General features: G+C 49.7%; 8 protein-coding genes across 8 annotated transcripts; 4 read left to right on the top strand and 4 right to left on the bottom strand.

Annotated features, from left to right (window-relative positions):
• Positions 1-22: 22 nt before the first annotated feature.
• N7519_003115 (DNA-directed RNA polymerase core subunit RPC40) lies at positions 23-1,300 on the top strand (the record flags this gene model as incomplete). Its single annotated transcript, XM_057289893.1, has 3 exons — positions 23-97; positions 148-252; positions 326-1,300. The coding sequence occupies exons 1-3, from the start codon at positions 53-55 to the stop codon at positions 1,298-1,300; spliced, it is 1,125 nt and encodes a 374-aa protein (XP_057151095.1). The 5' UTR covers positions 23-52.
• Positions 1,301-1,565: 265 nt separating this feature from the next.
• On the bottom strand, positions 1,566-3,142 carry N7519_003116 (NEDD8-activating protein UBA3; the record flags this gene model as incomplete). The annotated part of the gene is made up of 7 exons (XM_057289894.1): positions 1,566-2,264; positions 2,299-2,318; positions 2,375-2,671; positions 2,721-2,800; positions 2,861-2,866; positions 2,917-3,018; positions 3,075-3,142. 7 exons carry the CDS (start codon positions 3,140-3,142, stop codon positions 1,566-1,568), a joined length of 1,272 nt encoding a protein of 423 aa, XP_057151096.1.
• Positions 3,143-3,461: 319 nt separating this feature from the next.
• N7519_003117 (telomere length regulation TEL2 family protein) lies at positions 3,462-6,930 on the top strand (the record flags this gene model as incomplete). The annotated part of the gene is made up of 7 exons (XM_057289895.1): positions 3,462-4,302; positions 4,353-4,703; positions 4,759-4,845; positions 4,904-5,444; positions 5,493-6,228; positions 6,353-6,724; positions 6,901-6,930. The coding sequence occupies 7 exons, from the start codon at positions 3,462-3,464 to the stop codon at positions 6,928-6,930; spliced, it is 2,958 nt and encodes a 985-aa protein (XP_057151097.1).
• Positions 6,931-6,982: 52 nt separating this feature from the next.
• On the bottom strand, positions 6,983-9,378 carry N7519_003118 (Sec1 family protein; the record flags this gene model as incomplete). The annotated part of the gene is made up of 5 exons (XM_057289896.1): positions 6,983-7,701; positions 7,767-8,472; positions 8,530-8,741; positions 8,989-9,184; positions 9,232-9,378. 5 exons carry the CDS (start codon positions 9,376-9,378, stop codon positions 6,983-6,985), a joined length of 1,980 nt encoding a protein of 659 aa, XP_057151098.1.
• Positions 9,379-9,666: 288 nt separating this feature from the next.
• N7519_003119 (putative plasma membrane SNARE protein (Sec9)) lies at positions 9,667-11,002 on the top strand (the record flags this gene model as incomplete). The annotated part of the gene is made up of 3 exons (XM_057289897.1): positions 9,667-9,820; positions 9,850-10,880; positions 10,943-11,002. 3 exons carry the CDS (start codon positions 9,667-9,669, stop codon positions 11,000-11,002), a joined length of 1,245 nt encoding a protein of 414 aa, XP_057151099.1.
• A 431-nt stretch (positions 11,003-11,433) lies between these two features.
• N7519_003120 (uncharacterized protein) lies at positions 11,434-12,996 on the top strand (the record flags this gene model as incomplete). The annotated part of the gene is made up of 2 exons (XM_057289898.1): positions 11,434-11,640; positions 11,869-12,996. The coding sequence occupies 2 exons, from the start codon at positions 11,434-11,436 to the stop codon at positions 12,994-12,996; spliced, it is 1,335 nt and encodes a 444-aa protein (XP_057151100.1).
• Positions 12,997-13,921: 925 nt separating this feature from the next.
• Positions 13,922-15,091, bottom strand: N7519_003121 (C2H2-type zinc finger protein; the record flags this gene model as incomplete). Its single annotated transcript, XM_057289899.1, has 4 exons — positions 13,922-14,040; positions 14,098-14,249; positions 14,299-14,574; positions 14,658-15,091. 4 exons carry the CDS (start codon positions 15,089-15,091, stop codon positions 13,922-13,924), a joined length of 981 nt encoding a protein of 326 aa, XP_057151101.1.
• Positions 15,092-24,195: 9,104 nt separating this feature from the next.
• N7519_003122 (U2 snRNP complex subunit HSH155) lies at positions 24,196-27,887 on the bottom strand (the record flags this gene model as incomplete). Its single annotated transcript, XM_057289900.1, has 3 exons — positions 24,196-26,462; positions 26,519-27,826; positions 27,878-27,887. 3 exons carry the CDS (start codon positions 27,885-27,887, stop codon positions 24,196-24,198), a joined length of 3,585 nt encoding a protein of 1,194 aa, XP_057151102.1.
• Positions 27,888-27,994: the final 107 nt, after the last annotated feature.

The following is a 27,994-nucleotide window of genomic DNA, read 5'->3' on the forward strand; positions in this document are numbered from 1 at the left end:
CGATCGCGGATTTTACCATCAACCTTCACCAGACCCTATAAAGTTGCTCACCATGGCGCCTCTTGTTCCCTCACAGGAGGAGCTGCAGCGCCGCCGTGTATGTCTCTAGTAATGGCTCCATGCAGCTTAGAATACTAATCGTCCTAGATCATCGGCATCAATGCGGAAACCGTCACCAATATCCCCTCTACGGATTTTCCTGGCCATTGGCCCGGAGAGTCGCATGGGTGGGCACTCGACGAATTCAAGAACGTATGTATTGAAATATTACCAGGAAGGTATACTCTGCTGGATCCAGTCAATTCTGACCATTTGCATCCAACAGAAATTCCAGGTCGAATTCCACCGCAATGAGCGGTTCGAGGCTTCCTTTTCACTGATCGGTCTGGACGCCGCAGTCGCCAACGCTTTCCGTCGTATCCTTATGGCTGAGATCCCCACCATCGCCATTGAAGACTGCTTCATTCACAACAACACTTCCGTCATTCAAGACGAAGTGCTCGCATCACGACTGGGGCTGATTCCCCTCAAGGGTTCTATCGAGGGAATCAACTGGATGCACTGGTTCAAGAAGGCATCTGAAGACGGAAGCGAGGAGGAAGATGGTCCTTGCGACTTCAACACCATTGTGCTCCATCTCGACGTGGAATGCTACAAGAACGAGTACGCAGACAAGGACGAGCAGGACCCCCGCAAGCTGTACACCAATGCCCATGTTTACGCCAAGGACCTCATGTACATGCCCGTTGGTCGTCAGGAACAGTACTTTGTCGGCGACGGTGCTATTGCACCTGTCAACCCCGACATTCTGATCGCCAAGCTCCGTCCTGGCCAGAAGATTGAGATGGAACTCCACTGCCAGAAGGGTATCGGTGCCGATCACGCCAAATTTTCGCCCGTCGCTACCGCTTCATACCGTCTGTTGCCTGATATTAAGATCGAGCGTCCCATCATTGGCGACGATGCGAAGAAGTTTGCCAAGTGCTTCCCCAAGGGTGTGATTGGGCTTGAGCCCGTCACCTCTGAAGAGGCCGCGCAGCCTGGAAGTGGATACGAAGGCCACGCCGGCGAGCAGAAGGCCGTCGTGAAGGATGCGTTCAATGATACTGTCAGCAGAGAGTGTCTGCGTCACGAGGAGTTCCAGGGTAAGGTCAAGCTAGGACGTGTGCGCGATCACTTCATCTTCAACGTGGAGAGTACCGGTCAGTTTGAGAGTGACATGCTCTTCCTGGAGGCTGTCAAGGTTATGAAGCTGAAGTGCAACCGGTGGAAGAGAGGTTTGACCGATCTGATGGGTTGATCAAAGGGTATTTCCCTGCTATACCTTATTATATGCATTCTTTGGCGTTGGAATTTTTTTTTTTGGCCGCCTTTGCGCTGTACATTTACGAAAAGTTGATCAGGGCTTCGCCTCATGAGGCTGGAGTCTGGGTGTGTTAATCGTCTTGGAAAAGAGCCCAACAGCTATCCTTTGAATTCTACGCAGTTAACTAAGGCTAATCATTCCGGTCATAAGCTATCTGATTTCTCGTAATTTTCGCGTGGAAAGGCAAAACAAGTTGCCTTTATTTGAAGTGAAGACGGAAGCGGAATGTGGTGGTGTAGGCTGGGTCGCTGACAGCGACTTCCTCGCCATCCTCGATCAAATCTGCCAACTTCTTTCCCAAGTGAGGTCGGGTCATCTCCTCTAGCTGAGGTGGGAAACGCTGGTAGAGGGTCTTCTCTTCAGTCCGCATGCTAGGCTTCTTTAATTGAGCCTCGGCCCTTTCCCCGAGGCTGTCAATGAACTCGCCCAGGGTCATATTGGGATCCACGTTCATCTTGCGGGCAAGTTCTCCGCACACGGGGCAGTCGGGCTTCTTCTCCGCCTCGAAAGTGTAGGTGTACACCCCTTCCTCGCCAGCATACATCATGTAGTTGGCTAGGAATGGATTGCAGCCAGTGGCGATCTTCAGCACTTCTGAAGTTGTGGAGGCCGCAATGACGGCGTTCGTTGATGCGATAGCCGGAATGATATTTTTGACCACACCCTGAGTCATCTGGAAGGTAACCCCATGGATATGGAATTGCTCGGCACGTTCGTAAGCGGCATTGTATATCCACGATATGTGTTCCATATTGTCACTGTCAAAGGTGTCATCTTTGCGCTTCTCTTGCCATGCGATCTGGTGCGCCCATTCAATGCAGTGTTGAGGCTGGCGCGGAATGGTGGCAATTGTGCAGAGAGGGACTGCTGGACGAGGTGCGTGCATATCCAGTTGGCACTCAATGCAGGATGAGATAGAGGGGTAGAATTACACGGGCTTGGCCCTTGAAACCTGTTCGATATATCAGCAACATGCTCTTGAGTGAGTTTGCTGATGCAGGTAGGTACCTTCAGTTCCACCATCAACAAGTGGCTTCAGGCTCAAGGGATCATCTTCATCGACCATGGAGATCAAAGTGGAATTGATCCAGCGCCGAGCTTCGATACTGTCCAAGCCACAGATGACAATATTAAACTGCATGTAGTAGTCTTCATCTTTATCCTGGATTTTGCCGACATAGGGTGTGATATTCACTCCCTTCACTCGCTTTTGCACAAAAGCAGCGGCGACTTCAGCTTTGGGCTTTCCGATATCTGCCTGGCGGAAGAGGAATTGTCGATTGAGATTTGATATGTCAATGGTGTCTATCGATTGTGAGCTTCTGGTCTTGGCATTATGAATTGAAAAACATACCCATGTCGATGACATGAATATCTTTGAATCCTGACAGTGCCAGGTTCTTTAAAATCTCGCATCCTAGTCCACCAGCTCCGCTAGATTTCAGTTAGTCCTTCATCTTGGTAGAATACCACAACTTTGCGAGGTTGACAAACATCACCCTAAAGATTCATATTAGCAAAAGTACTCTCTCCGAAGTGAATCAACTTACAGGATTTTGGAAGATTCCAGAGCATTGATAGGCTCGGGGCCAGGGTTCCAGTCGTCATCTGTAAAAGGACCGCGTTTACTTAGGACGTTGTAGAGGTGCTTCCTGTGGGGTAGGGCATTAGAGCAGATCAGAGAGGCCTCAAGGATCATTCAACGCACCATCGACCTTGTTGATCCACGTAAATCGGAGACTCCGGGGCATCTGGAGTTTCCGAATCCACGTCCATCTTGATAGAATCCTGTTACAGGCAACTGGTCAGATTGAGTAGGCGCAGTATCAAGCCGCGTTACACAGGTAAACACTCGTTGCGGTAGATGGCAGACGGAGTGAACTTGATGAGAGTGGTATCAGGTGAAGATCCAGTTCAGCTTTTGATCGGATCACCAAAGTACTCAAGTCCAGTGTAATGAAGAGGATGAGTTGACAACATCACCTACGCGTGGGCTGTCTCGGGGTGACTATGGCTGACTAATCTCAGGCCCGCCTACTGTAATCTTCACCTCAGGCACAACCTCTCTTTCCCCGAAGTGATATTCAAATCGAAAATGGAGGGCCTCCTGACGGCAGTGAAAACTGTCAAGCGAGATTCAGATGCCCTTGTTACACCTGCTGTCGAGTCTCAGCGTGCTGGTCCGCCAGTAAGAAACGACTTCGATCCTGAACATCTATCATCACGTCACATTATAGATCTACTCAAAAGCAGTCCCGATCGCGAACAGCTGTCTGCCATTTTGGCAGCCCTTGATCCCTTCAGCAAATCCAAAATTCCAAAGGACTTCGACCTTCGGATTGCAAGTCCCATCACAGCCCAGATTCTCCAACTATTAGTCAGCACCACGATCCCAGATCATTGGGGGTCGCTGGATGCGAAAGACAGCAAAGGGAAAGACGCCAAAGCTCGAGCAGCATTATTGAGATGTCTTAGCAGCGTCGCGGGTCTCGGTTCCTTGGTAGCTCAGCTGCGATCACTAATCAATGCAGCCCGCGTTTCTGCCCAGCAAGCCCAAGGTTCAAGCAGCCAACTTGGTATACGGGATATCTTAGCTGTGCTTGCTGCTTTGCTAGAGCCGAAAGACTTTTTGTTCCGTCTCTCTTCTGATATTTCGGTAATCTATGACAACAAGACTCGACAGCAAGTTACGTGGAGAGAGCTTGTGTCGCTCGTTGCTGCCGGCAAGATTTTATCGACAGCAGCCGAGGCTCTTACGGTTGTTGATGAGTCAAAATCAGTGTCTTCAATCTCCTGGGTTGGAAATGGTTCCCAATATGCATCATGGCTTGGGCGCAATATTTCTCATATGGCGGCAAGACTAGCCCCAAATAACGAAAGCGACTGGGCCTCAGTTGCTTTGTTGACAGGGCGAGCATTAAGCCTTGGATATACAGGTGAATATACAGCGATGGCTTTAATTGAGCCCCAGGCTAACATTACACAGATCAGGTTGTCAAGGAAATCTACTCGGGTCTCCTTCTTTCGCAGTCTTTGCCGACACACTTCGGAATCTTATTAGGTCACCTCAGACGAACGGAGCAGCTTGCATTTGTAGAGGCCATCTTCCGCAATATACAACGAAAACACTTTTTAAATGATTTGTCGGGGACAGTGGGCCAGTCAATCACCCCTTCAGAGCCCATTAAAGGAGTGGCAGGTTTGATTTCTGTCATGATCTCTTCTCGGCCAGACCTGGAAAGCCAGGTCGTGGAATGGCTCTCAAAATCGCAAGGTGGCTCGATTAACACGTTGGGACTACGTCGCGCACTATTAGCCACTCTCAGTAACCACGGTAGTAAGTCCGCGTTGCCGAAGGGAATACAGACAATGAAACTAAGGACCTCCAACAGGTGTGTTGAAATCGCTGCTCATACGCAGCCTTGAGCAATTCGGAGACAAATTCTCTGTCAAACATGTCCCAAATGTGGTTCAGAATGGTTTGTCGACAGTCCAGAGTCCTCTGTTCCCAAAATATTAGCCTCTGACATTGAATAGCAACCGCACAAGTGATTCTGCTTGCCGCTGGCCACCTCTATCGGCTAGATCAAGCGCAAGTGAAAGATGTAGGCCGGTCAGGAGCTTATCTCAACGCAGTTTCCAATCGACTCGCTGCGTCCTCTAACAGAGCGCGACTTCTTGGCATGATCGTTGGAACAGGAATATCTGAACTCATTGAGGAACCAGACAAAGTGCTGAGATTTGACCTAGAGGACATGCGAAGCGAGGAAGCTCTTTGGTATTTGGGGTTGACAAAGGTCCGAGATGAGGTCGGTTCGCCTGAATCCATCAAATCATTGCAAGAGGCATTGCCAGAAAAACCGAAATTTGCTCGTTCCAAGCCTGTACAAAAGCCGAAAGCACCATTATCGCGCCACCATACAAGCAAGATTGTTGCTATTGAAGAAGTCAACGATGGTGACGAAGATGAAGACGAAGAAGATGATGATCTTATTCCGTATGAAAAGCCGGACGACGACGCATACGATTCTGATGACGATCCCACGTTGATCCAACGGAATAAGCCGACTGCGCCTGTGTAAGTACTGATTTGCCTGCTGGTATCGATCCCACTAACGAATATAAGATACATCCGTGATCTGATCCCATCTCTCCGAGACACCGAGAATGTGGAGCGCCATCATCTGGCCATCACCACTGCCCCATCCTTAATTCGACGGAAGATAGGATTCGGAACTGAACTTGCCGAGCAGATCGAGGAGCTAGCTCTGACTATCGTAGGTCTTCAGAACGACAACAATCATCCGTCATTCCATGAATCCCGCCTACAAAGCATGATTGCATTAATTGTGTCCGAGCCCTTGAAGATGGGCCGCTGGTTTACTGCCGTCTACTTCGATGGGGACCTTTCTCAAGTCCAAAGATCCGCTGTTCTTACAGCCCTGGGTCTGAGTGCTCGCGAGATAGCCGGGAATGGAGAAGACGATGCCAAAGCACTGCGTCTCCCAACAACTGGCGATACCTCGTTCCCATCCAAACGGCTCTCGCCTGCCCTGGAGGCGATGTACTCAGGAGCAAATGAGTCTCCCATCGCAACCCTCACCCGGGAAATGTCTCGTACATCCTTGGAACCACTTGCAGCCAACGCAGCAGATACGATGACTGGCCCCAACGCTCTCAAAGTGCGCACCTTCTCATCGCGCATGGAAGTCGAAAAGAAGCGCCAGCAGCGTGACACCCAGCGCCAAAACTCCACAATTAAGGACGTGCACAAGGTGCTTGCAGAGGGTTTCTTCTTCCCATTGCAGGGTAGATTTGAAATAATGATGCTGCAGTTCTCGTCGTATGTCTTTGTATCTCATGTCATTTCAAACAACTTGTACTAACATCGCCCTAGGTCATCCACACCCTCATACAACCCATTCTTCATCCCTCATCTCCTAACCCTCTTCCTCCAAACCCTCTCCCTCATCCTTTCCACAACAGGTCCCCACACCCCCTTCCTCCCACGCCTCACCCATGAAACCCTCTCCCCTCCTCCTACCGCTACACACGGCGTCGACATCCAGCGAGCCAACCGTCACTGCTGCACTCCTATCCCTCTTCCTCGCTGTGGTGGATCTTAACATTGCATCTGGTTCGAATGGCGAGCAGCGTCTTGTCACCGAGTACGCTACGCAGGTAATCGAGTTGCGCGAGTGGGCATCCCAGGTCTTTGACCGGACGCCGCCTTCAGCTGCGCGTCTTGATCCAAGCTCAGCGGTCACTGACCCGCAGGAACAGATACGTACTCTTGCTGCTGGTGTTATGGTGCGACTCGGGGAGGTGATAGAGCGGTACCAGGGTCGGTTGATGGGCGTTCATTCTGGATTTAACTATTAGATGAATGCTTGAGGTATCCATCGGTTGGCCAGGTTCAAATCTAGAATCGAAGCAGATGACGGATTTATGTGAACATTATTGACAAACTCCACGCCGAACGACTCAAACGCCATAGGCGCGCCTTGGTCTTTACATTAGAAAGAAGACTGTAGAGCGCGTTGGTCTCTTTCTTCCGAAAATGACATACATATGTAGCTATCATTAGGATCACTGAGGTGATGTAGATTAACCCATTTACTCCGCCTTGGCAAAGCTACCCTTCTCGATAGCCGCCTCCATCATCCGATCGCCACTAATGATACTCGTGGTGCAGATCATAATCTTCCTCCGTGGAGCCTCTTGCGCAGCAATGAAGCGCAACGCGGCGATCTCCGTAAATGTGATACCCCCCAAGAAAAAGACATACACGGCCTTTGTAGCAGAGTTACCGCTCAGCGTCTGACGAGCCCGCACAGCCTTATCATCACCCTTCTGGACGATGCTGAAAGTCGCACCACGAGCACTCTTGACAACGTCCTCGAAGCCAAGCCAGCCAGGCGATGTTGTATTAGCGGTGTTCAACGAGGCGGCCGGCGTACCTCCCTTGATCAAAGATACCATGTAAGACTTTTGTAACACGCATTGAACCAGGCGGACACTGAGGGGCGCGAAGCCACTGTACACGTAAGAAATATCATTCGGATCCTTCTCGCTGACCTCCTCGATGACAAGACGGAGGTTCTTGCGGAGGTACCCGTAATTCGTCTTTGATCCTGCTTGCGCGCCGGACGTAGGGAGGAGCATCGTCGTGGCTGAGGATCTAGGCTGGAGAAGTTCCATTTTCTCTAACGCCCAGAATGTGAGGAGGTGCTGGTGTCCGTATGCTTGGATGACTTGTTTCTTGAAACTCTCTAGGTCGCGGGGCGGAGACCACCGGACATGCAGGACTCCAGGCACAGGAGCCGTAGCACAGTCTTTAGTGGGACGTCTCGAGCTATAAGCTCTTCGATTGTCTCGTGCTGGTATGTGGAGTCGGCACCGGCTGCGTTATTCTGCTGGACTTCTAAAGTTTTGCGGAAGGTTTCGGAGCGCGTGAGTCTCATTATTTCCTCTGCGAGGTTGGTATGGGTTCGAAGACTTTGGTGCTCGAGCTGGTAGGTTGGTAATCGGTTGACAAACTCTCGAAGCTCGCCTGTCGTTTTGGCTGTGTGGCGACTCTCATACTCATTTTCTAAGCGGCGTGCCACCTTATTCAGGATATCGCCCACGATTGCAAAGTTTGCATCACGCAGTTGGCTGAACAACTGATCCGAGGCGTCCAGCTGTATCTTTCTTTTCAGCCCCTGCTTGGCTTGCTGCGGTGCCTTGGATGATTCCTGGGGCTGTGGCGTGGGAGCAGGGCCGATAATGCTCGTATCAACGTCTGCTTGATTGTTCTTTATACCGACATATTCATCAATTAAGCCTTCATAGGTGAGCTGTGTGAGAAGGGCCGTCCCGAAGTCCACGTCACGGTCTATGATGATCAAGTTCTCTACACCCGCACTTGGCAACAGCCCTCGTGCAGATGGATCAGCCAATCCAGAGCTCTCCTCTGCATCGAGTTCTTTCCTCATGCGCAACAGCAGATCTGCCAAGCGCCGGGCATTGTCGCCTTTTCCGACGATGCGTGGGAAATAGCCATGACGCTGTTGGACACCCATGAGAGCCTTAGCGGCATGGAAGATGCATCCGGGATCTTTGTGCTGGATAGCAAGGTCAGAAAATGCCTCATTCAAACGTTAGCAATTCTATCGACTTACCAAGTATAAGTCTCCAAACGAGTCATCCAGCTCTAGTGACAAGATATCTTGTTCTAGAGGCATAAAATGAAGAGGAAGCTCGGCGATATTCACGTCGCCAGTGATTCCCGCTTCCTCCAAGACCGCATTGCTTACAAGGGTGCGTCTTGGAGTGAAGAAGATGAAGAACTCATGTTCAACGTTCCCATTATTCTGCAGGCGTTTGATTTGTTCTAAGAAAGAATGTCAGCTCATCCTGATGGCACTCAATCAGAGATAGCAGGAAAGGGCCCTAATGAAACGAGCTTGTAAAAATGTTGTCAAGATAGATATCGATATAGGGAACGTTTCTCCAGATTACATAGAGTAGAAAAGCCTCTGCGTAATCTAATGATGGCCCATCGTGGACCCAAATGAAGAGATCCAATCTACATCCAGCCTAACAAGCCGAAAGGAGGCAAGGAAGAGACAATGTCATACCTGCCACAATTCGAACGTGGCGAGCTTTCTCGCCACGAACAAGGAATACGACATTGCGTTGTGATGAGTCGATGTTTGCATTTTCTAGCAAGAAGACCCGGTCCACGCCATACTCTTGGAGCACTGAGAACTTGACGAATAGGCCCACTGGTCCGGCCAGTTCCTGGCTTATGACGAGGTTCTTCTTACCCCGGGCCTGGAGAATAGTTAGCGCAGATCAGAGCATCATGGATTCATACGCACGCCTTCCAGTAAAGTCAAAAGATCCCTCCGCGCCTTATCCCTAAAATAGTCCGCATCAGATCTCAATAAAGGAGCCATTTCATCCAGGCAGCAGAGGAAATGTGGCCAAAAATAAACAGAGACGTTGAAGTGCCACTGCGCCCGCATTGGGTTAGCACTGCCACTGCTGATGTAACGATGTAACTTTGGTATTCGTATGGTTGTCACTACACCATCCCCAATAAACATAGTGGGTAACTTTGGTATGCCCCTCGTATTTATATTACCATCAGGCGGCGATCTCGAACATCTAGCTCCCCTGAAGGCGTCTCACATTAATTCTTTCGCTTGTCTCAGTTCATTCTCTTCCTTTCTTTCTTTCTTGTACTCCCGTTTACCCTTCGATCATTTTAACTTCGTTCCACGGATCTTTACAACCATACAGTTCCCCACATCATGGGTCTTTTCAAGAAATCCGATGGCGATGATGACTCTAGCCGTCGAGCACTTTTTGGCTCGCGGAAGAAGGACAAGAGCCCACCAACCCCCTCAAACCCTTACGCCAAACCAATTCCGGTAGACCCATACACCAAAGCCAAGATTGGCGCAGGTGTTGCCCCTTACCTGCGGACCACCCAGCCGCCAACGGCGGCTCCGGGTCGCAGAGCCCCCACAACATCCCCTCCGACAATAAGTACTCCGCCAACAGATACGGAAACCAAGGCGGCTACGGAAGTGATCGATTCGGCGGATCCGGTGCAGGCGCCGGCTCCCCGGCCTCGGGCTCGAGGTATGGAAGCGGTGGCTACGGAGGTTTGGGGGGCACCGATCCCAATGACCCCGCGGCTGCAGATGCCGCTCGCAACGAGCTATTCGGTGGCGCCAACAAGAACAAGAATCGGTCACCGGACAACTCGGCCGGTTTGCCACCACCGTACTCCGAGGGTCAAAATGGTCAAGGACAGAACAACTACGGTGGCGGCAGCAACGAATACAGCATGGCAACCTACCAGGATCGACAACTGACAGCCGAAGAAGAAGAGGAGGAAGAAATTCAGGCGACGAAGAATGAGATGCGCTTCGTGAAGCAGGGTGATGTGGCATCGACACGGAATGCGCTCCGAGCTGCTGCGCAGGCTGAAGAAACCGGTCGTGCCACTCTGGCTCGACTCGGCGCGCAGGGCGAGTCGATCCACGATACGGAGAAGAGTTTGGACATGACGACCATTGAAGGCCGTATCGCGGAGGACAAGGCGAAGGAACTTAAGACCCTCAACAAGAGCATGTTCGCCGTGCACGTATCGAACCCGTTCACAGCCTCGCGACGCCGGCGCGACCGCGATGAGAAGATCCTCAATACACACCGCGAGGATCGTGATATCCGCGAGGGCACACGGTCCGAGGCGCACGCGACTAATCAGCGCATGGACCGGGTGTTCCGTGATATTGACCGTGAGGCGGCGAAACAGGGCAAGGGTAAGAAGGCGAGCGTCACCGAGCGTGCCAAGTACCAATTCGAGGCAGATAGCGAAGACGAGGGCATGGAGGACGAGATCGAGCAGAACTTGGATCTGCTCAGTGGTGCCACTGGTCGGTTGAACGGTCTTGCCTTGGCCACTGGAAAGGAGCTGGACGAGCAGAACAGACATCTGGAGCGTATCATGGGCAAGGTGAGTTTTTTGCGATGCCTTCAATCTAGTATTCGTATGGAGATGAGACTAACTGGCTATAGAGCGACTCTGTCGACGATCAGATTGCCATGAACCGGGCCAAGCTGGACCGGATTCGTTAGGTACCTGGTTAAAGGCAAATGGGGCTGCGGTATGCCTGGTGCTGTCGAGCTCAGTAATTTTCTGTGCGTTCTGTCCGTTGGGAATGGATCACACATTGGCGTTGGGACTGGTTGTGCATTGTTTGCTGGTCATATCAGACGGCGACTAGAATATAGTTGAACATCAATTAACATAATTTCACTGCGGTTCATTCCGAGTACGTCATACTTGGACTCCATTAACTTACAACCTAATCGACCGCAATATCCAAATCCCATGGAGATCGCCCTCGGGGCACTTCAACTGCGGGGAGTGTGGGGGAGCATTTCGGAGGATGCACCTCCGCAGCCCTAAATGCAACGGAGTATAAACACTTCCGAAGGACAAGTCACTTACTTCTGCCAGCCAGTTCCTCTCCAACTTCCAAGGCTACAATCTCTCAAATATCATCATGTCTCTACCCCAAAAAACTGATATCCTCGTGATAGGCAGCGGCAACGCCGGCCTCAGCGCCGCCCTCTCAGCGGCACAAACCAATCCAACCCTAAGGGTAACCGTAATCGAGAAAAGCCCAGTCTCCTGGGCAGGAGGCAACACCTACTTCACGGCCGGTGCCTTCCGCACCGCGCACAATGGGCTACACGACCTCCTCCCACTAGTCAACAACACCGACACAGCACAAGCATCCCGCATCGACATGCCAAGCTACACCGAACAAGACTTCGCCGCAGACCTCCAGCGCATGACAGGAAACCGCACCGATCCCGCGCTATCAGCAGCTCTAGTCCGCGACTCGCGCGCCGCCGTCGGCTGGCTAGCCGCCAACGGCGTCCGCTTCCAGCTCTCCTTCAACCGCCAGGCCTACGAAGTCAACGGCAGAATCAAGTTCTGGGGCGGACTCGCGTTAAAGACCCAAGACGGCGGCAAGGGTCTTGTCGAGGACGAGTTACGCGCGGCCAGGAACGCCGGCGTGGATGTGTTCTTCGACACAGCTGCTACAGCGCTGGTGACTGATCCGACGAGTGGTGCTGTTGTTGGCGTCGAAGTTGTCAACAGCGATAGTAGTACTGGCTCACATAATAAAATCACCATCGCTGTCGATGCGGTCATTCTCGCTGCAGGCGGGTTCGAGGCAAATCCGCAGCTGCGTGCGCAGTGGCTCGGTCCTAGGTGGGATTGTGCGCGCGTGCGTGGCACGCCGTATAATACTGGTGAGATGCTGCGGATTGCGCAGCGGGACGTGTCGGCTAAGACGGCGGGGAACTGGAGTGGATGTCATTGTGTGGCGTGGGATGCGGATGCGCCGGCGGATTCTGGGAACCGGGAGGTTTCGAATGAGTTTACGAAGAGTGGGTACCCGCTGGGGATTATGGTGAATCGGGATGGGGAGCGGTTTGTTGATGAAGGGTTTGATATGCGGAACTATACGTATGCGATGATTGGGCGGCGGGTGCTTCAGCAGCCTGGGCAGATTGCGTTCCAGGTTTGGGATGCGAGAACTGTGGCGTGGCTGCGTGAGGAGGAGTATCGTAGTGAGGTTGTTCGGCGCATTGAGGGAGAATCGTTGGAGGAGCTTGCAGAGAAGTGTGCGGAAGTTGGACTTGCTGATCCTGGACGTTTTGTGGAGAGTATTAAGGAGTACAATGCTTCTGTTGAGGGGGTGGATGGGCACAAGAGGTGGGATCCTGCTGTTAAAGATGGGCTTGCTACTAAGGGGCTGGCTGTTCCCAAGTCGAATTGGGCATTGCCTATTGACAGGCCGCCTTTCCTGGCTGTCAAGGTCACGGCAGGCATCACTTTCACTTTTGGTGGGCTGGCTGTGGATCCTGAAACTGCGGCAGTCATTTCAGAGACGACGAGTGATGAGGTTCCTGGATTGTATTGTGTGGGCGAAATGCTTGGAGGCATCTTCTACGATAACTACCCTGGTGGAAGTGGATTGACTTCAGGGACTGTCTTTGGGCGTCGTGCTGGTCGAGCAGCAGCAGAGCGAGCTGGAAGAGTGGAAGGCTAGAACAGTCGTGGTTCTCACAATATCAGGGGAGTAGATGACCACAGAGGTGGAAGGCGAGGCAAGTGAGTACATAACTACAGAGCATTGAAAAGATATTCAGATGTCTTTTATTGATTAGACAATATATTTAGTAGCGACTGTAATATGAGACTCGGACAGGGCCAGGCCCAGTCAGTATCAAAACATAGGACAAAGCTTCTTCCTATGGGTATCATCAACACCAATCCAAACCTGCACATTAACCCGTGCACTTGGAACACAGACTTGGTGGAAAAGACGACTGGGGTAAAGAAAACAATAGAATGGGTTTAAGCCATGCAGAATACAGGCTATGAAAGATTAAGAAGCGGAAAAAAAAAGTCAGGGTATGGCCTGCAGAGAAAATAAAGAAACATCGAATCATCACAAGCCCCCATGGTATCGAGAAAAAGCAGAAAGGTGACGCCCAGGTCTAGCGAAAGAATGAGAAATGAAATGAAAACAAAGCATCCAGCCGGAACCTCTATGGTCGTAACGTGGTAACAAAGGAAACTTGGGAATATGAAAAAGAAAAGAAGAAAAGGCTCTCTCTTGCCTGTGGTCCTCGAACAGAACCCATTATACCCAAAATCACAGACCGTTGTGGAAGGAGTATGGTATGTATAAGCGTTTCTCTCTCCGATCAGGAAATGTCTGTCGGAAGTTGATATAAGAAAAAGGTGATGAAAAGGTGATCCACGCTGTTGTACAAGGAGAAGAGAAAGCCGTAGCCGTTTGTATAAACATGCCAACGCAGTTGGTTCATGCTCGCGGCATAGGGGAAACGGGTTTGTGATGGGTGGAAGATATGGCGCTTTGTGCGCGAAGAGCGTAGGGGAGAGAGAGCACTCGAACGGGTCTCCGCTTCGAGTAGAAGAAAATAGTCGTATGGGAAGAGATTGGCAGATTACTCATCGTCGTCGCCAGAACCGGTATCCTTCTCGCCCTTGTGCACCTTCTTGTGGCGACGCAGGTTTGAGACAACGGAGAAGTGCCGCCCGCAGCCTTCAACATCACATGCGAATGCTAGAAAATGTTAGAATGTGAATTTCAAAGGCTTTTGTCTACCAATAATGAACTTACGCTTTTCACCAGTGTGGCTGTACATATGCGTCTGCAGAGAAGATGGGCGCGTGAATCGCTTGTCGCAGACCTTGCACTTGTGCTTCTTCTGTGTGTTGGAGGGCATCTTGGAGCTGAATTGGCTCATCATTGATTGCGGCCCAGGGGGCGCACTGCCGGCCAAAAGGCTGGTCGGCGGGGAGAGTGCGTGATTCGTATGACTCGGAAGTTGTAGAGCTGTAGTCTGTCACGGAGGAGTCGACGGAACCCACTGAGGCGCTGTAGTAGGGGTAGTTGCCAGCGGAGGAGATAGAGGAGTTGGAAGATTGAGTGGAGGGGAAGCCATAGGAATCGGCTGAGCTTCGTGCGCCGCGAGGACCAGGGCCGTAAATGTTGCGCGGGGTCAAGTCCTGGCTGAGAGCGACCATTCCGCGGCTGGCGTCGAGCGCGTCACCGAATGTGGGGGCGGAAGCTGAAGCGCCAACGCGAGCGACATCTCTGTGGATTTTGTGTGTAAGTTTTGCGATTCCGAACCATGTAAGGAATGCGGACTCGGAATTCTACTTACGAGTGCGAGATACGACGGCCGTCTTGCGGGGAGGGGTGAATGGGGGGCGTAGGCATAGCTGGAAGGCGCGAAGCTGCTCATGGGCGGAGCGGTGGTGTAGGAGGGAGCCTGGTCGAAAGTTGTGCGCGGCACCTCGTGTTGCATTCCCATTACCTCTGGGCCATAGTTGGAGGTCGCGTAGGTGCTCCCAGCCACCATTGACGGGGCGGACACGGGGATGTTTGGGTAGGGCATAGACATGCCGGAGCGATTCACTTCCTCTTGTTTGACCTGACCTAGGCTCATGCTGGCGCCATTGCCCATGGAGGTCGCATAGACAGGTGGTGTCGAGTGCGACGAAGTGTGCGCCGCCCACGGGTCTGTGAATTGTGGTGGGGTGTGGTGATAGACATTGTCGAAGCTCATGCCGCCATAGGGGCGGTTCTGGTTTTCCATAACCATCGTCATGGGGGGATAGAGTCGCGAATCGATCGCGTGTAGAATCTGTATAGAGAGAGAAGGGTTCGAAGATCGAGTCCAAAGGGTTTCCTTTGGAATACAGTGATCGTCTGTGTTGATCCGGAGGTGTATGAAGACAAAGTGATAAACCCGATGATCAACAATTATTTTATATTTTAAGGGAGAAAGAGAAAGCAGAAACAGTCTGGGGAAGGGGATCGGCGAAGCTTATGAAGGAATATAAGGTGTGAGGCATGATCCCATATACTCCAAATCCCAAGTGCCACTGACGACGTCCCGTCAAGGGTTGCAGATCGCTGGAAATTATAATACCGGTATTTATTTTATTTTATTTTATTTTTTCTTTTTAACATTGTGGATTTTTATTTTATATTTTTGACTTTTTTTTTTTTCTTTTTTCACTTTTTGGGATCTCACATTTTAAGAATTTTTATTTTTCTCATTTCTTTTTCTCCTCTCCCCTCTCAACATTGGTGGATTGGAACCATGGCTTAGGGGGGAAAAAAGTGGTCCTCAACGGGAACCAGTTCCTCGGATATGAAATTATTCTCGATATTTACCCCTAAGCATACTAGTTATAGTTTACCCTTTTTCAATCAGGGTCTAAAATATATTAATTGCTTAAGCCTCAACTAGGCTGAGGAATGGAAGATCTAAAGAATCTGTATAATCAGTTTTTAAATGGGAATGCCAAAGTTACTATAATATAGACTCCGGCATCGGAAGGGTAATTATAATGAGCCATAGAAGGTAGTCGGTAGCCAAAAAAAAAAAAAAGCATAACCAAAATATATTTCCCAAGTAACAATATCATAGGAGGACAAAAAAGGAGAAAATCATGAGACCCAAAAAGTAGTCGGTGACCTCAGAGTCAAAGGGGGTGTAGACTTCTCCGTAGGGGAATGTTCAATTGGAGACTAACCATGATGAACGCTGATGAGTGGTCCAACTGTGCCGTGTCTGAGGGAAGAGGGGACGAAAAAGGAAATTCAGAAATTAAATGAATTACAATAAAAGGTATAATATTTGTAATACTATATGTAAAAAAAAAAAAGGAAAAGAGAAAAAGAGAAAAAAGGGACTGCCAAGAAATAAATCACCAAGATTTGCCCTGAGTCCATTGTTTCAATGTAGCGGGGCAGATCCCAGTGTCAAAGGGTATACCCGTTGCCGTGGGGGTTAATATGAGTGGTTATAGTGATAGTTCTTGATTACGGATGGATGACAGTCTATTCAATGTGATTATCATACTATGGCCATTAGTTCGAGTAGGCCCAATATACAGTAAACTAAATCTAAATCTAAATCTAAATCTTTTCAACATGAAAGGACATGAAAAGACAAACCCACATCTGAGATGGCCATACTGGAGTCTCTCATTATTGGCAAGCTGCAGGATAGGGTACATCGGAAATATAATTCCCGTTCTTATTCTTAAAAAGAAATAAATAAATAAAACGAGAAAATAAAAAGGAATGGCTTAAGCCATTGAGGGACCTTTGACACGGCACAGAGAGGGTTTAGCGGGCCAACCCGACCTTACATAGAGAGAAGGGAGGAGCATCGAATCACTAGCCGCCCAACATTATTGACTGCATTCTAATTCCATTTGCTCAGGAAATCCGGCAAAAATGTGATGACGTTTGACGTCCCGCGTCCAAGAGCTCCTGTTTCAGAAATTAGAATGAATATACTCCGTACACTGAACTCCGTACAGTGTACGTACTCATAGTATGTTGTACTCCATCGACATGTGGAGGATGGACAGTGCAGTCCAATAGACCACACTCCACACGGGACAGTAAGACTACAGAGAGCGGGAACAACACTTGCATAGAGGTTCTCGGTCGGCCCTCAAAACAGAACTTCTTATCCGTCACACCGTTTTGTGTTCCCTCGGTCGCAGAACTATAAACGCACACCAAATACGAGCGTGCAATCAGGTCGCCCACAGCGGAACACGAAAAAAAGCCTCCTGCAGAAAGAAGGAATAAGTTTGAATACCAACGCTGCGATTAGCCGGGCCATGCGAGCTGTATCACATAGAAAACACCCTAAGTCCACGCCTAAGGCACCCGGGCGAATAAAACCGGAATCCATGACAACCTCGTATTGGGGCCTGTGATGATAAGGACCACGGGCTGCAAGCCATGCGTTTTCTCCTTTACTGGGATTGCGACAGCTGGACATCGACGTCAGAGGGACGGAACAGCGCAACCAGAGTGGGAAAACGGGAAAAGGGCCGCTTTGGACATTTGGCGGCGCGGCTCCCGCAATAGCGCGGTAGAAGTCCATGGCCTGAATGGGATATATCACAATCTATTGACCCTTTTTATTTCTCTCTCCATGTGGATTGCTTGGAAATTATCCCCATGCCTCGTGCTGTGGAGTCTCCTCTTCTATCTGATCAAATTTGCTATTCAATAGTGTATAAATACACAATAAATAATTTTCCGATATGGATTCGCTATGGTCCCCGGGTCTCGGGGTTTGATGCCAACCCCGAAATCGCTCTACATTATATACTCCATACAGTATCACAAGGTGCGAGAAAAAGCAGATCCTTGAGCAAGAGCCGAGGAAGAGGCTGAAGAAAAGTTACATAACCTTGACCCATCCAATCACATAGACTGCACAGGTCTCCAATGATTGGCTTTTAACCCCGGGGGGGGAGAGGAAACAAACGTTTAGCGTCAGACCGAAGTACGATGTGCATATATTGTAAATCCCGCCCTCCGTAAACCATAAAGGCATCTAAGGATCAGGATCAACTGCCGCTCTCCCGGACGAGAGGATAAAGCATGTTCAACCGTGGTGTCGGCACTGCGGGGATTTAACCGGGAAGCTTGGGACCATGGATTGTACCAAAACCAAAGCCAAAATAAGTGCAGTACCAATTTTCTCCTTCGTCTCCGGCCGCACATGTGGTCAACTTCTCCGCACTCCACTAACCATGGCAACGCCACGGCGTCCTTGGGTGCGCGGTTTTCCAGAAAAACCTAGACTGGCCACCAGCCTTGGAAACTAGCAATTAAACACCTTGTGGGCCATGGAAAAAATCCAAAGTTTCGGTCTTCATCCGCTTACCAGATCCATGCAGTACAACATACCTAGATATGGGGAGGAGTGGCTACCTAGGTATCCATGGATAGCGGAAGTGTGCCTCGAAGACAACCGTGGGTCCTGGGCTACCGGATTAAGATTGCAGTAACGATTAGGTTTCTTTCTATCAAATTACTCCAATCCAACTTTAGCCTTTTGGGTGTTTATTGTAGACTATGTTAACCTCGGAACGAGGTTATCTGCTTTCCTTATGTTGAGTGTGAAAGTTACCAATCCGAGACCATGAATGGATCTATATTGTATGAATCTACTCTGTACTTTGTAACTATAGACCTATCAGTTAGCTAATAATTTTACCTTGTATATATCTCAACCATCAACATGCTGAGGAAAGTCTCAGTATGGGCCTCCCGAGCTCGGCAAAGTCCCGACCGTGTCTAGACGGTCGGGGTGGACAACCCCAAAAAGAAAAGCACAAAAAGCAATTGGGCAGTCAGTCGGGTACCCAACTCGCAAGCCCACATTGAACAGTGAAAGGGGCAAAAAAAAAATTTCCAGGTATAGGTCCCGGTTACTTCAGCTTCAAGTTGCCCCATTTTGAATAGCCCATATGGAGCCCTTAAAATTAAGAGGCGCGAACTCGACCAGCCAAAACCAATACCAAAATCCAATAAAAGAAAAACAAGCAATGCAACAGATAGGCTCTAGTCTGAGTGTAACCCCCCTATTTTTGCAGCCATGCCGTGTTGGTGGTCCACTTGGCATCTCACCGGCAGGACTCCGTCAACTTTCAACGAACTCCCACTGTGTTGGCAAATGTGGCGTTTAGGGTGCTGATTTTGAGTGCATGGTGAAGCAGGTGAGAGGATGTGAGATAGAAAGTGTGGACGCCAATATGGTTGCGTTTTTCAGTGTGTGGAGATGTGGTTGCTTGGTTCATCCCAATTCGTATCTGTATACATTGGCATGGCGTTCAGTAGTTCAGAAGCATGCGTAACTTTTGAGGAAGGTATACCTTGGCCACGATATTGAGCCGGAGAGTGCCGGATGGACAGAGCTTGAGAATGGAGTCCAATTGTCAGTGTATCCCTCGTAGGCTATAGGTTATACAGGTCCACCGGTCAAGAAGGCCCCTGCTAGACACGGGAGGGGTGGAGAATATCTCAAGGTCGTGAATGTTGTGAGGGTCCTCGTCAAGGTCTTCTAGATGGGCCTTGACGGCTCTGACCGCTTTTCTCGCCCGACACGGCTCATGTTGCTGACGCGCGTCCTCCGGGACCCTGAGACTTTTTGATCACTTTGCCATTTCATCATTGTCGACTCCATATAGAGCAATTATCTGCTTTCCCGAGAAACCCGCTGAAAATTTTGGAAAAAGAAAAAGGGCGGTCAGAGATTTATGTGGCAGTTCAACACAGGAACATCGGAGAAATAAACATATCAAGCCCCGGATTTTGATCCCACTTTACCTTCGATCGTCCATGTGAAGACGATTATCACCTGGCTGAAATGAAAATCCCTCCCAAAGTGCGCTGTAATCAGATCTAGCACGTTGACGATCCGCCTCAATGCCGAGTGTCAATCAGGTACTCTTGACCAACAAAAGCCCGTAATCTGCATGGGGCTCCGATCTTGGCAGTTCCCGCACGGCAGATCGTCATTGTCCCTAAATCAAGGTTGACAATGTGTGCAAATCGCCGTTTCTTTTCTTCTATGTTTCATATTGAATATAATATATTCCAGTTATGACAAGCAGTTATGTGGAAGATTTGGACTACGTAAATGCACTGTACTTGGTGGTTTATTATTTCCCTGCATCAATACGGAGTATAGAAATCCTAGAACCTTGGTTTCTATACATAGAACAGCTGAAACGTTCGAATGAACCATTCTTTGCTATATTCAAAGCGTTGCCCAGGTGCATCCACATGGTGGAGCTGTGGACTCACGAGTTTGCGCAGGACCGTGGGAGGTGCAAGAGGGATCCGGGTTAATGGGATAAGCCCAAGTTTTATGTGGCATCCACACCTGGGCAGTCCCTTTAAAGACATCAACCAAAAATTATTGAACTTTGGGTGTCCATGATTGGCTATAGCGGTTTCTCCCGATACCGGATCCCTTTTAGGTTTATTTTCATAGTTTTGTACTAATACGGATTAGTCCATCCCATTTTGGACTAGACTAATTTTACCATTAGGTCCACATTCTTACATGTTTGTTGCAGAGCCTTCCAGCCAATCATGTATTATCGTTGGCAGTCCAGTCCCACCTAGAGACGGCAGATAGTCGATAGCCGATCTTGGCAGGCGTTGATCGACCAATTGTATCTGCGGCCCCACTAGGAGCTTACGACGCGTGCTCATCCCGCGCTTTCCAAGTCAACGTGGTTATCTGCTCCTTGGTATAGGTCGAACAAAGTAGGAAAGTTAACCTTGGATTGTGAAATTCAAATATCCCGCACCTTTTTCTCAGTATGTCTAACCATCTTTGCTACATATATTTCTATTTCGGTTTTATGTGATTCTATCTATTCCTGCAGAAATGTCCAGGTGAAACCCTCAAAGCTTTTAAAGTCAAATGACGTGACCCTCCCCCCAACACCTCCCCGCAAAGCCCGTTTCAGCTAGGTCCCCAAAGTTGGGATCCCTGCGTGCGATCCTGGCTATACTCCACATGTCCCGCGAGAAACACTGCCACTTTCAGGGTCAACGCTAATAACCTGAAACGCCCGTGAGTGGATCCGGAATTCGAATACAGTAATTTATATTCATTTTAATTATTCCTCTTTCCCTCCTGTTCGAGAGATGCCGTCAGTACTATATACGAAATAGATAAACACCGAATCCATATATCATAGTCTAAACCGCACCGAGTACCTAGCTAGCTTTGCTCTGCCACTAGTCTTGACCAGTACTCAATTTGCGATTTCATTGCCATCATTACGTAGTGGGTCTCGTGTCAAGGAATCGGAAAACGACGGAGAACTTCGGACATGGCTTACACACTGACAAGGCTTTAGACTACGGAGTAAGTGCGCCTCTTTTTGCCTGAAGAATTAACTTTTTGCCTTATCAGGCGATTAACTCGACTGTTTGATCGGAACTCCCCGCCACCCAGAAAAAAGAAAGTTTGGTCCAGTCCCATCTCTGCGGTTCACGTTGGAGTTTCCCCGAGAATAAGATGTGTTGTGGGTATTGTAGAAACTGCGGTGTGTGCTGTAAAGCAAAATCCCCTCTTCCACCACGCTTGGACTCGAAATTACTTGAACCGGAGTTTGTATAGCATCATATACAAAGATCAAGCTTCCCCTTGTCTACCTAACGTTGTGCATAAAAGACGCATTTCCAGAAGTGGAAAGATTACTCGCTTGGCCTATGTCACCAGACATTGTGAACACTGCGGGAAATACTAAGGGCTTTGAAGGAGGGGCCGTAGTCTTAGTCTAAGTCTTAGTGTGTGCTATAGTCTGTTGATGGGGAAGGGCCCAAGGAAAAGGGTAACGCGCCAGAGGCGCCCGATCCACACGAAGTGCGTGTGCACCCCCTCGCTGTGTGCCTCAACCGTCGTGAATGGGGCGAACTGCAGGGTCTCCGATCCCTTGCAACCGATTCATAAATAAAAATAATAAAAATAAAAATAAAAATCACATCTACAATATACTGCTCACGGAACACACATCCTGTCTTAGCTACGCGCGTCGTAGCTTTCCTTTTGGTTCTGTTGTCCTAGAATATGTACCTAGGAACTAAAAAGAAGAGCATTGACAGCAGTGTTACAGCAGCATTGTTGAGCTGGTTCCAATCATCCTATCATCCTATGCGCAAGTCTTCTCCCTAAGCGAAACCCATGATCCCTACTGTGTTGCGCAAGTCAATCGGTGACCCCACTGATTGGACCACAGCTCTCTATGCTTTGCCCACTTAACCTTTTTTAACTCCATGTCTCGAGTCTATCCTTCGTACTCCGTACTCCGTTCTCCTTCACATGAACCCGAGGAATCTCGGTATCTCGCATGCTTGACAGCTACCTACACTTTACCGTACATGCACAAACAAAGACTACTTAGGGCTCTCGAGAAATGGTAGATGCCTGTCACGCGATCTTCTCCACCTTTGCTATATGATATGGATATCACACTGCATTGTTATACATATTATATATCAATGCCTTCAATGGAGGACGTTGTACAATATCCGCTTTACGCTTTTGCGGTGGGGTCACCTCGGGGTTCATTCCCTGCATGTGCTACCTTCACGATCTAAGGATCTATAAACCTCAATTTGGACCCAAGGTCCTTGCAGCCAAGGTCAGTTCTGATTCTGTGCCGTGTCCGCCACTGCGCTAAGAGAGGTAGCTTGGGTGAACGATTACCCGTGATAGTCTGCTATAAATGTGCTCCATAGTGACCGAGTAACAATAATAGAATAAGAAATAAGAAATAAACTCAGACCCTCAACGTCCAAAAGCGGATAGTAGACCCTGGAAATCCGAAAAAAAGAATTCCGAGGGAACCTTGGAACAAAGGAACCGTGTCCAAACCATGGGAAAGGTAAAAAAGGCGCGTTACACAACCGGCGGGCCCCTTATCAGGGTCTGTGTGTTCTCTTTTCGACTCCAACTTGTATACTCCGTACTCCATACGTACGTTAACCAAAGGAAATGAGATCTCCTCCATTCCGCGGTTCGTAGTTCAGCTCTGTGATTGGGTTTTTTTTGGATGCCCTGGATTCAGGGGGGAGGCTGTGTAGCTTGAAGCTTTGTACATACTCCAATCCCGATTAGGTTCCTCTGATATCTAACATTTACGTTGTACGGATACTCTACAGAGTATACATTCAACACCGGAGAAGCAGTATACAATATACGGAATACGTACTCGGTGATTTATACCTAGGAAGTTTAGGAGTCAGTGCATATTCACTATAAATGTCAGGGCACATTCAACTGCATCTACTCCGTACATTGAAGTATACTTCATACGTGCCTACATATTGTAAAAAAAAAAACAAAAACTAAGCATGTTCAAACGTAATTCTAAAATGAATTATTCCCCACAAGACCCACCCAGAAGACCCACATCTGCCAGAGCTTACGCGGCCATTTCCTGCGCCAAGACCCTTCCACGGCAAGCTTAGGCATTCGGCGCTCTTGGCAGGGTGTTTTGGGAGGGGGCACTTCTCGATGGGGAACCATTGGCAAATCCATATGCCCCTCCTTTTTTGATTATTTTGTATATCGTCCTTCCCCGGGACCCTGTGATGACGAGTCTTCTGGTTTCTATTTTTTGTGTGGCAAAATGGAAAGGGGGGAGGGGTTGGATTCCCCCCCCGTATGAGGTGAGAGTTGAGGGATTATTCTCTTCGCTAAATGTTTTGCTCAAGGGAGAAACATTATCTCTGCTTATAGTATCAATATTATTGTCGAATATGTGACGTTGAAGTTGTACCCCAGACTCAGACCCTGTTTGTTCTTAAAGATCTCGGTGATTGACATGATTGTCGGCCTTAGGAGCGATCCCTGCCTGATTGCCCTGTCACCATGCTTAGCCTTGTCGATTATTCTACTCTGTACGTTTTATAGAAACGATCGACTCTATGTTGTATATTGTACAGAGCTGTTGTCTTTGAATTTAGAGATTGATGTCAATTAAACTCGCAGTCTTACATATGTTGTACTTCAGATGTCCACTTGAAAACTTTTACTAAGTGCATTAAGCGTAGGTGGGAATATATATCACCTTACCGGAATCACACGATAGTAAGCAGCCACAAAGTATATCTACGATATTCATCACAAAACACAATAGTAATCACAATTCGAAATTTGAATTGATATTGAAATTTCTGTTAAACGATTTTCGCGAATGGGATACAGTTACACATGAGACGCCAAACATCCCCCCCAATATGAAGAAAATATCGACCAGAAGAAAAAGAACAAAACACCGGCTAGCAAGTAACACACCCATAGAATCTGTATCTAATAATGCATGAGGAGAACAGCAGACCATCCAATTACAGCATCGTCATTTAGACAATGATGGACAGTTCCGGTCGGCCCACGTCGCCCTCCATGTCCGGGTAGTAAGGAATCATCGCATCGGCTCCTTGGACATAGGCATCGTTGTATAGTCTCCAGTAAGGCGTGCGGACCTTCCGAGCAGGGTGGAACAAGCCAGCCCAAACGTAGTTCATAACGATACCAGTGCCGACCGCCATGCGGATGGCTTCGATGGCTTCAATGACTCGATCGATGACGTGGGGACTGGTCTCGAAGATGTTGGGGAAAAGGAGGTTAAGCAGATGGACCATAGCGTCCTCGCAACCAAGACCGATAACACCGAGTGCGACGTGCTTGACCGCGCTGGCAGCGGTCTGCCGGTGGACTTGGTCACGGTCGACAAGGGCATCCTCCAGCAGCGGCGTGACAGCGTAGACATAATCCTTGCCCATCTCGCCGATGTACTCGAACAAGAAGGACAAGGCCTTGAGCACACCATTTTGCACGTTGAGATCAGGCACCCGGTATTCATTCATTAGTGCCGGGAGTACAGTGAACGGCGCACAAGTTTCAGCCACGATACCGATGGCGACAGCTGTGCAAACACGCGACTGACGCTCTTGCACTCGCAAGTTACCAAGAAGAGCGGCCAGGACATCCTGAGGACCAATGGCCTTGGCAATGAAACCGAATGTGTTGTTGGCCGCCCGGCGAATTCCCTTCTTGTGAGCCTTCAGCATATCCATCAGCTCGAAGCAGATACGCATCCATTCACGGGCATTCACGGACTCGGGACCACGGTCGGCAATACGACCGACGAGATCAATTGTGTTCTCCTGCACCTTTTCGTGACGGTTGCGCAGAATGGGGGTAAGTCGAGGAAGAAGGTCGCGAATGGGTGGCTGCATCTGGGTGATACCGACCACGGTGACGATGGCACGCAAAGCGCCCAGAATTGAGCCTAGAACCTCGGGATATTCTTCACCCAGGTATTCGTAGAGCACAATACCAAGCTTGCCCATGAGCGCCTCCTCGTCACACTGCTTCATCACCAGCGCAACGCGGGAGATAAGGTCGGCCGCCTGTTGTCGAACAGTGGGGGACTTGTTATTCAGACGCCAAAGAATAGTACTGACAATCTGAGGGATATATGCCTTGCATCGTGTGCCAAGTGCATTTACCACCGTGCCGAATCCATTAAGAATGATAACGTCTTCGATGCTTTGTTCCTGGAAGGCGAAGAGGACACCATCAATGAGGCGTTCTTCCAGCCTCTCAGAGATGTCAGCGGCTCCAAGTGCTGCAATCAATTTCTCGACCGTTTCCACAGTCATCTTGCGATATGGCTCGCTTTCGTCCTTCAAGTTGTTGACGACGCGCTCGAGAATCTCGCCAACGCCCACTTTCTGGCCCAGGTCCACTGTGGTATCGACTACCTGGCGGTAGTTTCGTCGATCGAGCGCCATACGTCGCATCCAGAAGCCCTTGAAGAACTCCGTCAAGACGTGCTCCTTCAAGTAGCTGGCAGTCACACCTGGAGTGCTTGCACATTGAGAAACCACCTTCAAGACAACCTTCTTCATTTCCTCGTCTGGCGAGGCGAATTCTCGAATAAGGATCTCCATGATTTGAGTGGTGTAGTAGTTGGCATACTCTTCGTCCATAAGAGGAATGATATAGCCGACAGCCTTAAGGAAGGCAGAGAGACCCTTGCCACGCTGCTTGCGGGCACCGGTCCAGAGAGGGCTGAGGATGTCATCGAAACTTTCGATACCATATGGGTTTGCAGCCTCAGCCAGAGAGGCCAGAGATAGAGCAGTGACAGTCCGAACCTTAGCTTGTTCATCACTGAGGTTAGCTGCAACGCATCCAACCAGCTCCTTTAGATGAGGGAGAATAGCGCAACCCATGAGAATAGGGATATGCTGGACGATCTTGACACCGGTGTGTCGGGCCTGCCATGACTTCTTACTGCGGCAGACAGCACGGAGGAAAGGAAGGAGGGCGGGAATACCGAGGGCAGAGGCCACAACGGCGAAAGCGCGTGCTGTCGTGTTTCGCACATATTCATCAGCGTGGTCAATATCAGGACGCATAGTACTGATCATTGTAGCAAGGCCGGCGGCCTTGGCAAGGTTCGAGATAATCTCTCGACCTTCAACGCGAGCATAGTAGTCTTGATCGATGAGAAGTGGTTCGATCACAACCAGGATCTTATGAACATAGGGGCGGACCAGATCATCCAGTTTGTAGAGGATTCGATCAATGACCTTCACCAGCAAATGGCGCTCCTGGTCTTCCAGAGTCCTTTCCATGAGCAAGGGAGAATTTGATTGAAAAGAGCTCCAGGACCAAAGTCGCGTGCATTGTCTGTGATTTGACGGAGGGCAGTTTTGCGCATGGGCGGAGTGCCGTTCTTGATCTTGAGCAGCAACCTCATGATCTTTCGCTCCTTCATTTCTTCCACAGTCATGCTGGTTTCATCCCCACCCTCCATCAGCTTACCGAAGTAGGCCATGTCCTCCGCCTTGAAGAATTGAAGTTCGCCGACACCGGGGATATCAGTGGGAAGATCCTTTCCTACAGACTGAACACTTTCTGGCTCTTGCATCATGAACCCTCCGACACCACCGGCGCTAGGGATGGGTGCTGGCGTGGCCATGAGCCTGCGGGCCTGGGTTCGGATGGGTTCATATCCGGGAGGAGGGTCAAGGACCTTATAGCCATCGGCCTCGCCGGGAAGCATTATATCGAGGTCTTCATCAGACCAGCCGACAAATTGACCGGGGACTTCAGCCCCCAAACCGACTGCAGGTGTAGCGGCCCCTGCTTGAGATGGATGGATGGGAGTGGCGAGTCCTTGATTGCCAACGGGAGTGGCAGCTGTGAGAGATGGCGCTAGGTCCCACCTCGATGGGGCGGGTTTGGGTGCTTCTTCGGGAGCAGGTGCCATATCGAAACGCGATCTTTTGCCTGTTTCGGCAGTAGGCTCGCCCCATCGGTTCTTTCGCTTTTTTTCGGTAGCCACCGCAACGGTCGAACCGGCCTCAGCATTTTCTTTGTCGTGTTCCACCATCTTCAAGGTAGCCTGGTGCTCCGTGACGTCTTCACCCTTCTCGCGCTTCTCTGCGATCAGCTTTTTCACGCGCTCCTCTTCCCTATCCAGCTCACGGAGGGCCATAACCTCACGGTAGGTTTGACTTTCTCCTTCAACATTTGCGTGGGCATTGGCAGCGAAGGGATCGGCGCGCGTCGGGGTAAGGGCGCCACGGTTGAATCGGCGCTTTTGGTAGTCTGTCTCGCGGTCCGCGATTCGCCCTGACTTTTCACGGCCTAGCAAAATATCCTCCTCCTCAACGCCGGTTCCGCGCGCCATCTCATCGATCTGGCTTCTGGTAGCAGTGTATTGGCCAACCAGATTGTGACCTCCATCCGCATCCTCCATTTCTTCATCGCCATCGACAGCAATCGAAGTATCATAGCCCGAAAACTTATCAGCTCCACCTCGTTCGTACAAAAATGTGTCGAAGGATTCCGTTAGGGAGGCTTTGGTCGAGTTATCAGTGCGTTGGGAAGATTTGTCAAAGGTCTTGGAGCCTTTCTGACTAGCAGCAGCCGCATTGCGCTCAGCTTGGAGCCGTCGAACGGCCTCGATATCGGCTACAGTGGGGATCAGTATGGAGCCAGGCGGAAGGGCTTGCGAAAACTTACCGTCAGACATGGTGACGAAATGTAAAAGTCGCGAGGGTATGAGTGAGCCTGTATTACCGCAGAAGGGAACACCGCAGCTACATCCGGATTGAAAACCGCTGTAACGGTCACAATAAT

The sequence above is a fragment of the Penicillium mononematosum genome (genome assembly GCF_028829835.1).
Source record: "Penicillium mononematosum strain IBT 11891 chromosome Unknown utg000002l:1.0-8112719.0:1.0-8118358.0, whole genome shotgun sequence".
In the NCBI taxonomy this organism is placed as follows: Eukaryota; Fungi; Ascomycota; class Eurotiomycetes; order Eurotiales; family Aspergillaceae; genus Penicillium; species Penicillium mononematosum.